This window comes from Chelonia mydas, chromosome 7 (genome assembly GCF_015237465.2).
Source record: "Chelonia mydas isolate rCheMyd1 chromosome 7, rCheMyd1.pri.v2, whole genome shotgun sequence".
In the NCBI taxonomy this organism is placed as follows: Eukaryota; Metazoa; Chordata; order Testudines; family Cheloniidae; genus Chelonia; species Chelonia mydas.
Window position 1 is genome coordinate 113,005,599 of NC_057853.1, and position 16,147 is coordinate 113,021,745.

A 16,147-nucleotide genomic window follows, 5' to 3' on the forward strand; every position below is an offset into this window, starting at 1 on the left:
ATGATCACACTTATTGCTGTGGTCTTTGCTAATGCTTTAGATCGTGGACTGGAAACTTCTCAGCTTATTGTGGCATTTCAAGCTCCTTGGAATGCTTCCCACCCACTTAGTGCCCGAAAGCTGGGCTCAGCTATCCAGATTGCCATTGATAAAGTCAATACAGACCCATCTTACCTGGGTAACTACACCATGGATTTTGTTTATGCTGATTGCGGCTGTGATGCCAAGAAGTCCGTCAATGCTTTCATCCATCAGGTTCAGAAGGAGAACGTTTTGGCCCTGTTCGGACCTGTCTGCTCAGAAGCAGCTGAGGTAGGTATGACTTCCCACCACTTTCTCTCTCCCAGCCTTGCCAGTCTCTGTACTGTGTGTATTTCTGCTTTCCTTATGAGTTGACTAATTCAGGGAGTTGTGTTTCACCTATAAATCTCTAAATGGGCTACCTTAAAGATGTGAATTTAGCGCTGGTGCTTGAGTTAACAGCTGCTTGTGGAAAGTGGCTCCTGGGAAGATGTTTCCCCTGAATTCTTCTCAACTCTGGAACTTGCTTTCCTCATCCTTGGTCTGATACAGCCTGAGATTGCTGGCTTTCAGAGCATTCTGCAAAGCTGATCTCCTTTCACAGGCTTTTGTGGAGGGATGAATTAAGGGGGAGAATGTTGTTAGTTCTGATGGGAGGGAGCATTTTAGTTGTGCTGTCAGTCCAAAATGTATTTTGGTTCGCATGTGTGCTTAGATCTTAGGGCACAGTGTACAAATCAAGGGAAAAAATAAAATTAATGACAGGTTTCAGAGTAGCAGCCGTGTTAGTCTGTATCTGCAAAAAGAAAAGGAGTACTTGTGGCACTTTAGAGACTAACAAATTTATTTGAGCATAAGCTTTTGCAATGAAGTGAGCTGTAGCTCACGAAAGCTTATGCTCAAATAAATTTGTTACTCTCTAAGGTGCCACAAGTACTCCTTTTCTTTTTGCAAATAAAATTAAGATATTTGCTCCTTCGCGGGGGAGGGGGGGGAACTATCACTTCTGAAAGTTAATGAAAATCATGGAAAGGATAAAAGTGATACTTCCTAATAAATAACACTTATTCTAAGTCTAGGACATTGTGTCTATCAGATATATCCTGGCTATTATACACAGTTCCCCCCCTCCCCCACCAACTTATCTCAGGATAGAAGAATGATAAGTTACTGTCTATTGTTAAAATGCCCATATTAAATTATTCCCATAGGCTATTTTAAAAGTTGCCTGCCGGGGTTGTTTGCCAGTTTCTACAGGCAGCTTTGAAAATCTCAGCTGTTCTGCTTACGAAGCTACTTATGGCTAGTTAATAGAATTCTTTCTGTAAGTCAAATCTTCTTGTTTTACACCAGTAAGTTTCATGGGTCAAAAGCCAAACCTCAGTGACATTGAACAGGATTGATTTTTGTTGTTGTTGTGAAAATTGTTCTTTTAAAATCTGCTGGAAACAACTGAAGACCTTTTAGTAAGAATGAAAGTAAGTAAGAAGAAAAGGAGTACTTGTGGCACCTTAGAGACTAACCAATTTATTTGAGCATAAGCTTTCGTGAGCTACAGCTCACTTCATCGGATGCATCCGATGAAGTGAGCTGTAGCTCACGAAAGCTTATGCTCAAATAAATTGGTTAGTCTCTAAGGTGCCACAAGTACTCCTTTTCTTTTTGCGAATACAGACCAACACGGCTGTTACTCTGAAATGTTAAGAAGGTGGCTGACTTATAAGCAGTGATAGGCAAAAGGCCCAGAGTTTTTGTTCTATTTGGATTGGAATCCAAACGGTCAAAGGTTCATCTGAATCTCTTTGGCCTGCCAGTCCCATCAGAACTAGCTTTCTTTTGAGATGTTCATTTCCTCCTGAGAAAGTGCAGGTTTGTTTGCACTATAGTCAGAGCTACAGTTCGCACATTGCGTGGCAATGAAACAATGTGGGACTTTGACTACAAATAGAGCTTTGCCATATCAAAGTTCACAATAAGCAGAATCTGGTATACTGTGGGATTACCCCCAACCCCTCACAGTTTCTGCTTCTAATTACAGAAGTGGGTTTGGAATAGTCTTTCTTGTTCAACTTTCCATGCCATTGCTGCAGGATTGTTCCCTACACCTGTCCATTTGGTGCATTGTCCCATCTGGTTTAAATATACCAACTGATGGTGTTTCTGCTCCTCTCCTTGGGACTATTCATCAATGTAACAGGGTAATTTCCCTGTGCTGGTGATTGATGATTAATTAAGGCCCTCTGCCCCTCATGCTATGCCCTGGTATAGATACCACCAGATCTACTTTATTCTGTAGTTTCTCTCTCTTTCCTGTCTTCTTTTCTCTCTTTTTTTCTTCTTTAACTCGCTGTCCCCAGTTCCCCATTCACACCAGTTAACTTCATGTCTCTTGGCCTGGGAGATCCCCTGTTGTCTCTGAGGCCACAGCGTGTGCTCCCAAGGCTCAGCTACACAGGCAGCGGTCAGAGATCAGACTTTGAGACAGCAGCCAGGTGTCTCAGAAAGATGCTTCTAGGGCCAGCTGCCTTAGAGGCCACTGAGGGAGCAGCCATTTCCAAGGGGGCACCACCTGCTTGGGGCATGTTTGTATTGAAGTTGGATCCAGGGTCATATCAGAGCTTCCCTGACTTTGCTAGTCCCTATCCAGCTACCCATTCCCAGTCCCTGATCTCACCCCTTCCCTTCTGATCCCGATTCCCTGATCCTTTCTGACCCCTTCCTTCCTGACCCTTCCTTTTCTGCTTCCCATTCTCAAGCCTATTCCTGCTCTCTTCCTGTGACAAATCTAGGGCTTGTTTACATGGGAAAGTGATTTTCAGACCATATCCGTTCCCTCATTGCAAAATATTTCAAATAATCAGGCCTGGATATCGGGAGAGAGGGGGTGTACGGGGAAATGCGAGTGGGGTGGGTTTTGCTCCTGTGCAGTGGGAGGGGTGCTAGAGTGCAAGGGAGGGTTGCGGGGAGCAGCACCATGGGGAAGGAGCTGGGGGATGTAAAGGAGAGGTGGCTCTCCCAGGGAGAGCTGTAAAGACAATTGGAGGGCAGAGGTTTGTGCAGGGCAAAGGGCGCACACAGTTAGGGGTAGTGAGTGAGCAGATGGCCCCTACCAAGAGCCACGGGAAAGAGGCAGGTGGAGAGGGAGATGAGGAGCTGCAGAGGAGCTGGCTAGGTGGATGGTGAGCAGAGATCTACGCTTAATGTACAAAAACTTGCTTGCTTGTCTCTCACTTCCCCATCTCTCTGTTTGTCTCATCCATCCCCTGCATCCTGCCTTAATGTACTCTGGGAGCTCTTTGGGGCAGAGACGGGTCCAACAAATGTATCTGATCCTGGACAGGCGCCCTTAGGCACCCCTGTAATAATGAATAATAATACAACCGGGAGGGAGCCGAAGCTGGAGAACTGGGGCGTGGGAGGAGCATGGTGCCCACAGGGAAAGAGCTTCCTTCTCAGCAGTTCTGTGACATCAAAGGCTTGAGATGTCGAGGGGCAAGTAACCCTTGGCTTCTCCACTGTAGCACATTGACCCCAAGAGTGGGCAAGGAGATACGGTGAAAATTCTCTTTAATAAAAAGGAAGTCAGAGCTTAATTAGCCCCCTTCTGGATCTGTGCTGTTCATACTCTCTCTCCAGGCAGGCCTTAGTGGGGTTGATGTCCTAGATGGAAATAATACTGGAGCCTCGGCGCCAGTGCCCTCAGAGAAGTCCTAAAGAGCTCCCCATAACACACCATAGCCCTGCTCTAAGCATGTATTAACCATGGCTAACACTGTTGAGCCTGGCTTGTCCTGGCCTACGCTTATAGGCAAGCTCTGCTCATCACTCCTTCAGCTCTACCTGTCACTGACACCCACTGTCAGCAGTGAGTCAACTACTAACGTAGACAGGCTCCTCTCTTCCACCCCCCCATTCCTCTATCTCCCTGCCTTCCTCGCTGTCTGTGACACACTCCTCAGGTAGCCAATGGACGCTGAACACGGTTATTCATGAATGCGCCTTTGAATTCTTAAATGGATTTGCTGTGGCTGTGCTCCCAGCAGTTTCACATTTGCTTGCCATGTGTGAGCTAGGGAATGAGTTTCTTGGCAGGAATGTTGGAACACAAATTCGGTGTTTGTGTAACCCACACACCTCCTGGGTGTGGTGCTCTGTCCCATTTAGTGGCACTGAGACCACTTAGAGAGAGATTAATGAGTCTGCTACAGACTTAGCTAAAGGCTATGTGGCTTTTAGGTCATGCAGTAGAGGCTCATGCATTTAGCTACAGAGGTCTTAGGTTCGATCCCGCCTGCGGACGACCGGGATCTGTTAGTGTTACATTTGCAATTGCAAGGATCCACACTGGAAACCTGACTCGAGGGACTCATACCCATCTACTCAGTGACCAGAACCATACAATATGACCTGCATGTCCAATCCAAATAGCTTGATGGTCAAAGCAGCCCTGCCAGGATGAAGCTTGCAGGTTGAAATACGGTGGTGAAAAAGTATCCAGCAGATAATTTCAAGTGACAGAAAAATTCATGAAAGTTGTGATCTGCTCGTGATCAGTGTGGATTCTAATAACAGAATATTCATGCCAGCCAGTTGAACTCTAGTGTTCACACTCTAGTCACATTCATGCTCCTGGGTGCAGAAGCACACTGGACCTTCTTACTATTCCTACCACGCCTTTATAGCAGCATGCTCCAGGGATGGCATCATGGCAGGCCTGGGGGATTCAGCTCAAGGCAGCATCTCTTGCAATTGCCGGGATTAGATAATGGAGGTTCCGGCCCCAGGCTCGCAGGGATGGAATGCAAATGGGCAAAGGACTTGTCCATGGCACCCAGTCATATTCTTTCCTACACTGCTGTTTGTAATTACCTTGACTTTATTACTTATATTAATTGCTGAGATCAGGACCCCATTGTGCTAACTGCTGTACAAATGCAGTGTGAAATAGTCCCTATCCCAACAAGTTTAAACAGCCCAGGAATGGAAGGGGAAATGGAGTCCCAGAAATGTGAAATGATTTTTCCATTGTCCCACAACAGAGCTGGGAATAGAACCCAGCTCTCCTAAATCCTATGCCTTAACTACTGCACCATGTGTCTTTTACCACCTTTCGTCCAGCTGTGATCCCAAAACAGTGCTGATACCCAAACCAATTTAAATGATTTTTCAGAGTATGTTATACCAATAAAATAAAAACCAGCAGGATCTTATTAAAGGGGAAAAGGCAAAATGCCACATTTTTGTGAATACAGAAAGAATCATAGTAAGCAGTTAGTTATAGCTATAACATTCCATTCAATTTCATATTTATTCACACATTCATTCACACACACACATATACACACACACACAGATTCTGCAAGGTTGTTATCATAGTTACCAGCCTTAGAGTTGCTCATGCCAAGCCATTGGCCAGGTGGCCTGGACATGAGGAGGGAGCAGGACCTTGTCTGATGCTCCTGGAAGTTGGTTTGCAGAATCAGACCCCAAGGTTCTCACTTTCTAGAGTTCATTTTTATAGGAAATTCTTCCTATGCCAGTCTATGGGAATTGCTTCATCATGCTGTTGCTGAATCAATCAGCAGATGGCACATTCCTGATGGCTCCGTGCTGCCAGATGTTATCTTGTTCTTTGGTTCTCCCATTCTTGAGGCTGTTGGGTGGATTCCAGTCTGCCCTCCGGGGGTCCTCTAGTTATTTCCACTTGACGCCTTCTTCAGCTGATGGACACTGGATTCTTAGGCTGGCACCTCCCTGATCATTCAGTTATTATCCACACCAAGCATCCATCCACATACATCCTCTATCTCTATTTTAATCACAATTGTTAATACAACAAAAGGGCAGGGAGTCTCTGGGTGCTGTTTCTGTTGTTACAGAGTATTGCTTTGAGTCTCTCTCTGTGTGAGTAGTTGTTGTTACAAAGAATTGCTTTGAGAACAGACTCTGTCTTAGAATGTACTAACACAATTAGCAGCTTGCAAGTTTCACACATAGAGGGAGAGAAACAGTACCAAAAACCAAGAGACCTCTTAATTAGTAATACCCTGGAATTTAAACTATGGGGAATCAAACTCATTTGTGATTTTAATACAGAACTTCTTTAATATGATCCAACAAGTATGCTCTTTCAAGATTCTTTAGCAAACATTTTACTAACATCCAGATATATAACATCTCTACTGTGCTTCTTTTAGCTACTAGTTTTGCAATTCTGTGTTTAAAAAAATAGAGAAAAAACAATCAAGCTTGTCTGGCAAGATTAATTTCTTATGAATGTAGACTATTTATAGTTTCTGGCACCTTTTGCTTTTAGATATTTAGTGATTATTTTTCTCTCTTCATAGTTGTTTCAATATTTTACTATGTTTAGAAATTAGATCTAAATTAGATCTAGGATCACCCTTCTTACTTTGGCTGAATGCTGGTATGTTGTTTTGCTTTCCCCCAATCTTCTGGTGTCTCCATAGAGCTTCAAAATTAAATCCAAATGTAAATTCGTTCACTGTTTCCCTTTACACTCTAAATGCTGATTCACCCAGGCCAGCTGATTCATATACATTCTCCCTTTTCAGGAGTTCCTTTACCTGATGTTCACTTCTGCAGCCTCAGCACATAGATTTCCGTTTGTAAAACACAGCTGCCTTGAGACACAGCTCACCATAAAAATGCTTATCTTCAGTCATTGACCACTTTCAGTAGAGTATCCATAGTTGTTTGTTCGTGTAATCTCCCTGAAACTCTGTTGTTAGCGTCACTCTTCCACTTCACTACTCAGTGTGCTTACTCACACACCTGTTATACCTGTGACACTAAGAATAGTTTGCTCTTATATACTGCCTTCCCCTTTGCTGTTAACCCAGCCTACACACAGAGCTTTCAAACAAAGAAATACAGCTGTAATGGGGAACAGTCCGTCAACCAGTTCTGTACCTTCACGCACTTGCTACTCTGAGCAGTGTGTGTGTAGTTATGTTTGCAACCTAATTTCCACTATACGTTTTCATGCCTCCTTGTAAACACCACAAAAAAAGGTTTTATTCGCATTGAAAGTGGTGGATTAGATTTTGGGTCCAAGGTGGAATTTTCCTATGAAACTTGAAATGATGTAAGCAAGGGATTTTTTTTGAATGACAGCACCCTAAAATTAGAGAGACACACCCGTCCAGGTCTAAAATGTTGTTTAAAGCCCATGCAAACAGTTAATAACCTTTTAATTGGCAATCTCACTGGGGATTTTCAGCCACAGTGATCTTTGTATCATGCATAAGATGATGGGTTTCCATTTAAAATCTCTCTCTGCCCCCACACCCTCCCCTCAGCTCTATCCCTTTTCCTTGCAGAGAGAGACTTCAAAGGCCATGTCTTGATTAGAAAAATAGTTCAAGTTTTCAAACGTGTTAATTAACGTCATTTTAAACAGGACTTTGCGCCCAAGGTAGGCAGGGCAAGTTATGTTAATTGTTGTGTGTGTTGGATGTGGCAAGCCCTAGAGGGGAGCCTTTGTATTAGCTAACACGTTTTTTTAAATAGGCTGTTTTCCTTGTCTAGATGTGGCCAAAATGTAACCTGGTTTCTAGGGAAGATTGTCAGTGGGATAAGAAAATGTTAGCCGTGAAAAGAGGATGTACAGCCATCTCTCCCCTTTGCATCATATCACAGAGGGCATGATGTCAGTGCAATCGGCCTCATCATAGACGCCTATAAAGCATGCTTAAAGTTGATTTTGCAATTGCTTATAACAATTGTATTTGATTAATCACTTATGATTGCTTTATTTTTAATTTCTCCATGACTAACCATTCCCAAACCTAAAACAAATTCCTCATAGAAGACAAGCGGCTTTTTAAGCTTGGAGCATTTTTGTTCAGCCATTTCTGAGTTACTGGAACATACATCTCCTTGCTAAGATGAAGTATGAAAAGCTGGTCCATCTGGGGCCACTAAATGGTTTAGTAGTTACCTATGGAACCATCTGCTCCAATTTTATTACTTTTGTCTTTCCTTCTCCCCGATTTTCCTCCTGTTCGTCACACTCACTTATTGCATCTTGTATCCAATTACACGGTGAACTCTTCAGGGTAGGAACTGTCTCTTACTGTGTGTATGTACCGTGCCTAGCACATAGAATCATAGAATATCAGGTTTGGAAGGGACCTCAGGAGGTCATCTAGTCCAACCCCCTGCTCAAAGCAGGACCAATCCCCAATTTTTGCCCCAGTTCCCTAAATGGCCACCTCAAGGATTGAACTCACAACCCTGGGTTTAGCAGGCCAATGCTCAAACCACTGACTATCCCTCCCCGCGAAGGGAGATCAGTGAGGTCCTGATCTTCGCTGGGGTCACTAGGGTGCTGTACTAATACAAATAATAAATAAACGTTTCAGTAGGTAAAAGTGGGTTTCAGAACCAATTAGGAGTGTGTGAAAGTGGGTTACAAAGAAATTCTGGCGGGAACTCTGTCATAGCGTTAACCAAAGTGACCATAGTGATATTTACATCGAGTCTTAATAGATGCAGAGTGAATATCCTTCCGGGAGCAGTGGGAGGAAAAAAAAATCTCCCTTTTATTGTGCTCAACTCTATGTGATCCCCAGCTCTTTCAAATATGTAGATTCCTTTTGTCAATGGGGAAAATATTTAAAGAGATACATGGCCATGAATGCATGGGATAAGATATGGGAAATAAGCACTGCTCAGTAAAGGTACGGCATCTGACTCAAAAAGAACAGGAGTACTTGTGGCACCTTAGAGACTAACAAAGCCACAAGTACTCCTAGTTTTTTTGCGGATACAGACTAACATGGCTGCTACTCTGAAACCTGTCATATGACTCAGTGTAAACTACTGAATAAGCTTGTGCTTTTTTGCAGAGGGCCAATGGAAAGTCGGTGCCTGTGGGACTTATATGGCATGGTGGTCTTTTTCTTTTCCTCTGTTCACCAGTGAATTTCATCCCATGTAACCAGTTCAGATATAACAGCAGTGAATCCCTGCCCTGCCGGAGCGTCTACACAATTTCAGTTGCCCAATAATTTTAATCATAGATCCACAGTAGCTGCTCAGCAATGAGGTGATGCTAAATGCCGTTTGAGAAGTGACTCTTAAAGCCTACAAGGAGGCTACCCTTGTGGATGTGTGTTTATGTTATTTGTTAGGTGTGTTTGACTTTGTGGGTAGAGAGAAGAGCGGAAAAACTTTCAGGCTGACTTTTGCTGGCAGCCAGAATCATATGAGATGCTCACTAGAGAAAGTATTATCCCTGATTATCAATGGTATGGGTTACCTTAGCAATGGAGAAACCTATCTGGACTTTTACAGGGATCCCTATATCATCAGGACTCCTTTAATAGACTTCATTAATGAAATGTCAAATTGGCACCACTAACTTTTCTCTTTCACATCATTCTTATCACAGAATAGAGCCTGCAGCATGAAATATTTCTGTGTCCTCATTTGAATTTGAAAGTGAACTTTGATTTGACCATGTTTTTGATACTTCCATGTTTTCATTCTAAAAACTTCTGAGTACTTGAGGTTTAATACTGTGAATTCTCAAGAAAAGTGAATTTCAATCCTGACTATGCACTAATTTCAAATAGCCTGTGTTGTACAGAAACAATGCAGCATGGTTTATGTAAGTAACCAGCACAGTGTGAATTTGTGTAACTTGCATAGTCATTACTGATCTTTTGTTGTTCTGAATTTTGAAAATGATTCCTACCTTTTGTAACAGATCAAACTAAGTCTCCGTATTGAAACAACCACAGACATGAGGATGTCCAAAATCTTGATCTGAATCCTCATTTTGTGGCATGAGTCGAGCTCTGAGCACTTAATTTGAGGAGTGACGGAAGAATTTGGAATGTTGAAGTCAATGGAGTTAACCAGGGATTAATTTGGTCCATACAATATTAAACCCCAATTCTTAGGCTTTACACAGGATAAGCTAGTTCTTCAGCTGTACAGCATCATTGTTCTATAACAATATGGGGGGTATTTCTGATTTCACGCTGGTGTAAATTAGGAATAACTCAATTAAAATTAATGGAGTGACTGTGTAAAACTGGTGTGAGAGGAGAAGCAGATGCCAATAAACCTTATTAATCAAAACAATTCACTGCTACTTATCAGTCTAACCTTTGCATTTTAAATACTGGCATTAAATAACAATGTCTGAAAAAACCCTTTTTGTTGCCATCTAGATTACTGGTTTGCTGGCTTCTCATTGGAATATCCCCTGGTTTGGATTTGTTGGCCAGAGTCCAAAGCTGGACAATGCAGATCTATATGACACCTATGTCAAACTTGTCTCCCCTCTGCAAAGGATAGGGGAAGTTCTGCATAAAAGTCTGCAGTATTTTGGCTGGAAATATGTTGGATTATTTGGAGGTTCATCTGATGCTTCCACCTGGGAGAAAATGGATGAACTCTGGACGTCTGTTGAAATGCAACTCAAAGTCAATATCACTATCACTGCTAAAGTCAGATACAACACAAAAGATCCAACTCTCCATCGGGAAAACCTCAAGTACATATTGTCTGTTGCCAGAAGTAAGTTCCAGTTTAAAAGTGTTTTATACTATCTGGCTTTAAAGGGACTACATGTAGAAGTTTGCCAAATACAGATGAATGAAAAATTACTACAACACATTACTTGTATCAATCTGGAAGCTTATCTGGTATAATTTTATTAAACATAGTGGGCTATTAGGGTATGTCTACATTGCATACTAAGCCCAGGCTCTGACTCAGGGTTCAGTCCAAGCCTCCCTTCCTTCCACAAACAAACCAGTCTGACTTGGGTTATCAAGCACTCAACCCCTAGATCCTAAGACCCTGCCGAGGGTGTGGGTGGCTCAGATCCTGAGTCCCTCTGAGACTTCGCTCCAAGTCCAGTAATTTTGCAGTGTGAATGCATGTCAAGCTGCAGATCCAGGTCAGAAAGTCTTTGTAGCGCAGTATAGATGCATTAGCATGGCTGTGAGACCAGACTCCAGCCATTTTAAACCCAGGTTTACAATCCAGTGTGGATGCTCAAGCACAGGCTTGGAAATATCAAAGCCAGAAGTCTAGGTCCCAAAGACCCAGGTTTAGTGTGCAGTGTAGACATACCCTTAGTTACCTGTGGACTTCAATTGGAGAGCAAAATATGGCCCGCCATATTTAAAGCAAAAATATGCTCATACCCCTCTCCCTCCTCCCCCACAGAGTATATCTTGACTCGTATTTGTGTAATAACATGTCAATGGGAATAGACTATGGGAGTGGAATGTGATTGTCAAATCAACCTGGCTGAACCAGAATTTTGCCCTTAGCTTGTCTCACATATGTAGGTCAGAGGAAATGAGATGCACAGCGTTGCCTGGGGCTTATTCATTTTTATGCTTAAGGAAAGAAACTCTAGCAGGAAGCTTGAATTGACTACTTCTTGGTGTATATGCTGCATTATTATTTTAGAATTATTAAATTCAAAAGGTCAACTTTGAGTGACTTAGAGGGGGTTGATATGTTCTCACTAGCTGTGGAGTAAAGCAGGCAAGGCTCTATAAATAGGAAACATTCCCCTCTGAGTGAGAATACAGCAGAAAGAGTGTGTTAGTGTGGGTGGAACCTGGAAACCACTGACTTAAATGGGTTCATTGTGATTTGCATAGACATCATTGTGCTAGGCACCATACAGTCTATGAATAGGTGACACTCCCAAACAGGCGACACACCCCAGAGGGATATGAAGAGTGATTCAGATGTTGACTTGTTTTTAATGTAACTGGAGAACTCTTTTTATTCTTTATTTCAGCGTCCTTGTTAATTCAAATAAATTCAATCATAACTACATAACAGCAGCAAACAAAAGAACTCCCCATATGCAACACTGATCTCATTTCAGTTTGAAGTGCATAGCACTGCTGTGACTGTCAACTACTGCAAGAAAAAGGATCTAAAAGCCATGTGTAACATGCAAATGGACCAACAACAATTTGCAAGTCTGGTTAGCTAGACTTGTTAGATAAACTCGTTCATTCGTTAAATGGCTTTAGAAACGTCTTTTTCTAAAATAGCCCTTTGGCAGCTGGTATGTCCCCATTAAAACTGACTTCTAAAGGGTTTAGCTACAGATTTCTCTCCAGCAATCAAAGGGTTAAACGTGGCTTGTGAACGGGGAATGACTAGAACCGGTTGAAAAATTTGAAACAAAATATTTTCCCATAAGAAAGCTGGGTTTTGTTGAAATGAAAATTTTCCATCTAAATGAACAAGAGAAACATTTTATTCTGGGTCAGCATTGATCTGTGTCCTAATCCAATCCAGTGCCTCCAGGGAGTTGTATTTCCAGGTCTCTCATGCCCCTGTTGTCCTCTATCGGCCCAGCTGCCTGCCTGGACTACATTTGCCATAACATTATGGTCCCTCCCTGTTGCCATACCCTCGTGGCACGTCAAGGACAGGGAATCACTGGGGTCATTAGAGATCTAGAACTACTACACTCATAAGGAACTGCAACAGCTCGGACAGACACAGAGGTTAGTGTAGACCCAAACAGAAACGTAATGGGTTTGTTTCAAGTTGACAAAGTGAAATGAAATGTTTAAATTCAGGAGCATTGATTGAAATGCTTCGACATTTCCAAATCAGAATGTTCATTTGGAACTTTTTGTTCGACAGAAAGTTTTGAGATTTCAACTTTTTGTCCCAATTTGGAATAAAAGCAAATGGCAAAATATCAGAATTTCCTGAATTCCACCCTACTTAGCCAATCTCTTAGCTCATTGTCTGGGTCCCTCTCCTCCCCCACCCCTTTGCTTCACCAGTGACAAAGTGGGAATTTTTTGTAATATTTTTATGACTTCTGTTTGTGCCTCAGTTTCCCCTGTATGTTGCATTGTTTCCTGGTGGGTGGAAAGAGACTGTTTGCTCTTGGGGCAGGCTAAGACACAGGTGTGAATTGTGCCTAATTGTCTGGGGTTTAGGTTCCATATCAGTGGAGCTCTTGAGAATACAATGGCAGATCCAGTTGCCTGGTCATTGACATCTAGCAAGCAACGTGCAGAGGGATATGAACTTCCCCGCCTCTCAGCAGGGCGGCTGAATGGCATTTTCCCAGCTCGAAAACAAAGGACTGGGTGGAGTTCAAGTGTGAGCTGAGAGAGGCAATCGGGGGCACACTTGGGGCTCTGATCAAGGAGGTTGGAGAGATGGAGCTTGAACAATGGGTTTCTCTATGGCTTGGCTGGGCTTTGGGATAACCAGAATGGACTGTGCTTTAACCTTCATTCCTCTAGGCTAACCTAGGGACTTCCTATGCTGTGTTCCAGATGACTAATAAACCCTACTCTTTTGACAATGCTGTGTGAGGGTCACGGCACATGCTTGGAGAGGCGCATTGGTCCCCGAAAAATATACAAGTCTCCATGGGGGTATGTTTCAGTTGGACTTGCTGAACAGAGCTGGGGGTGTGAAGCAGGAGTGCTGCAGGAGGCGGTGAAGCCGTGTAGCTTACCCTGGAGGATGTGTGAGATCGCTTGAGGGGCTGGCTTACTGAAAGAGTTCCTTCGAGAGACTGTCCCAAATCTGGGGCCTTAGCACTGATCCTGTGGATCCGTGACAGATAGCAACCCCATTCACCTGCTTGTCTGCATCTTCCACACATACGTTCTTCCATGCTGTCCCCTGTGCACAGAACACTCTCCCACTCCGTGGTCTTAGGGCATCCTTCTGCACAGGGCTCAGCCTGATTGTTTGGGCTGTACACATGCAGGGACTTGCCCATAGGATTACATAAAGCACTTGAATCACGCAAGGAGCTCCAGTTGCTCATAGAAATAGAGAGAGCTCTCTCCATGCCATTCAATGGACGACGTGTCCTTCCCACCATGCTGCTGACAATGTGTGTCAGTATTCCCTGGTGGCACAGTTACACAGGTCAGCTTTCTGTATTCATGAAAACTCTGCCTATGGACACAACTTTTCCAAATCTGGTCACAGGTGAGAGGAGAAGACAACCTGTCCAAAACAAATTAATTGACCTGTCAACTAGAGCTGGTCAAAAATATTTTGTTAACCAATTTTTTCAAATATTTTTGTGAACAATTTTAATTTTGGTCAACATGTTCCTAAATTTTCAACAACCACAGCAACAACAAACCCCCAACATTTTCTGTTAAAAAGCAAAACACAATTTGGTTTTCATTAAAAATATTGGGTTTTGATAAACTTCTTGTTTTCAAAAACTAAATTTTACTAAAACCAGGTTTTGAAATCACACGACTTTTTATTTTTTTGGTTGAAAACCATCATAAAGTTTGGGGAAAAAAAGAATGTTTTAAAAATTTCCGCTACAATAATGGAAGACCTTTGTTTTATTCCTGGAAGTATGTGATCAAGGTTCTTCTTGATCCATATTATACAGAAACCTCATCGGTTTAAAAGCTGTTTGCTTTGGCAGTGCAGAATTCTGAAGCAAAATGCTTGTGTGTTCATTGGCATGTCAGTATGCAAATGCTTGGGTAGGTCAGAATGATTTCACAACAGCACATGGTTTAGCTCTGCAGCAAGCTGCAAGTTTTGCCTATTGCTTTCAGCTACAGTAAGAATTTTTTTCTGCTTGTGTTTTGAAAGGCATGATTACAGAAAGCTTTCCTCATATTTAGCCTCCACACCTTTCCCTTATTAGCACGCATCTTTAAGGAGAAATGAAGAAAGATACTAACTCAAATAAACATGTTACATCAGAAAACCTACGAAGCTGAATATAATTGTGGTGCACAATTGTAATGCTGGCGACAGACCCCAGCTGAGTCATTTCCGTTCACTCTTAGGCTCATGAGAAGCTGATCTTTGACAGGGTTCCTGCTGACTTTCTCTTTGGCACCAACAGCATCTTGAAAGTGTTTTGATTTTCCCTTTGTAACTAGACGACAATGACAAGATGCAGCCTAAGGATTTTGCTCTCCTTACTGAAGATTAGTACTTTGCTCTTACTACATAGAAAACGTGAAACTGACAATACAACAGGCTGTGACCTAAATCCTCCTACAAATGCCATTCTATGACACCAAAGTTAGCACTTCAGAAGAGAAGAATACAAGGCAGACTAGAACCTACTGCCCCTTTTTGAGCTGCATAGGAGATACGCAGCATAAGTCAGAGGAACTGTTCTGAAGAGCAAAGGATCAGAAGAGGAGCAGAATTCCTCTGATCCATTACAGAGGTGCATCTGACTGTTTAGGGCCATGCCAATACAAATCAGTGCAGAGGGGGAAGAGATAATGTGTACATCATAAAGAGCAGGAGGAATTGGGGTCTTGGTCAGACAACTCATTGACATGAGGGTCAGCAATGTGAAGGGAAACAGGAAACCTGTGGAGGGCGCATGCCCCAACCTGCTGACTTTCACCTACTCAGGAGAAAAGGACTCTTCGTGTGATGCTCGAATTGTCAGGCCCTCGAGCTTCTCTCGAACATCCAGTCCCACCGGCAACAGTGGGATGTGATTTGTGTGTATATGTAGGACTCAGGTTGTAGATGGCTATCAGCATTAGCGAATGTTTGCATGCAATGGAACTATAAGGGTTAGTGTAATCTGACCCCAACCTGTTTGTTTCCATTGGGCGCCACAGTGATACAAATAACTCCATCTGGAAAGTATATATTCTTACATGGGGAGTATTCCTTATGTAGCATCTGCTCGCTGGACTTCTACACATATCCTTGCTAGAGTGGCTGGAAATCTGACCCCCCAGCTCCCCGCATGCAAAATATGTGCACAAGAACAATATCTTTTTGAAATTTCCCTCTTGGGAAATTCTGTTTTTGTGGGTAAGGGTTCCCCCAACATTCACTTTCTTGCTGTTTTCCACTTTTTTCCAACTGGGAAACAGTAAGAAATTATGGGAGAGTTGCTGGGTGGGGGTGGATAACTTTTCATGTTTAAAAGTAACACTATTACAGTTACCACTTAGAAGTGAAATTATTACTTTCTTTTACTGCCAGAGAGAACATTTTGTTACTGTTTTCCAACTGACACAAGTTAGTTAAAGGTCAGAAAGTCACGGCGGGGGGGGGGGGGGGGGGGGGGGTTAGTGGTGGAGGCAGGAATCCAGAATTTCAGAACAAAAAAATCACT

General features: G+C 42.8%; 1 protein-coding gene across 1 annotated transcript in view; it reads left to right on the top strand.

Moving 5' to 3' along the window:
- Nucleotides 1-16,147, top strand: part of LOC102935364 (guanylate cyclase 2G) — a 52,166-nt gene continuing 36,019 nt past the window's right edge. The window contains exons 1-2 of the mRNA XM_043551965.1: nt 1-312; nt 10,227-10,575. Coding sequence (XP_043407900.1) covers nt 1-312; nt 10,227-10,575 — 661 coding nt within the window. The remainder of the gene's footprint in view (nt 313-10,226; nt 10,576-16,147) is intronic.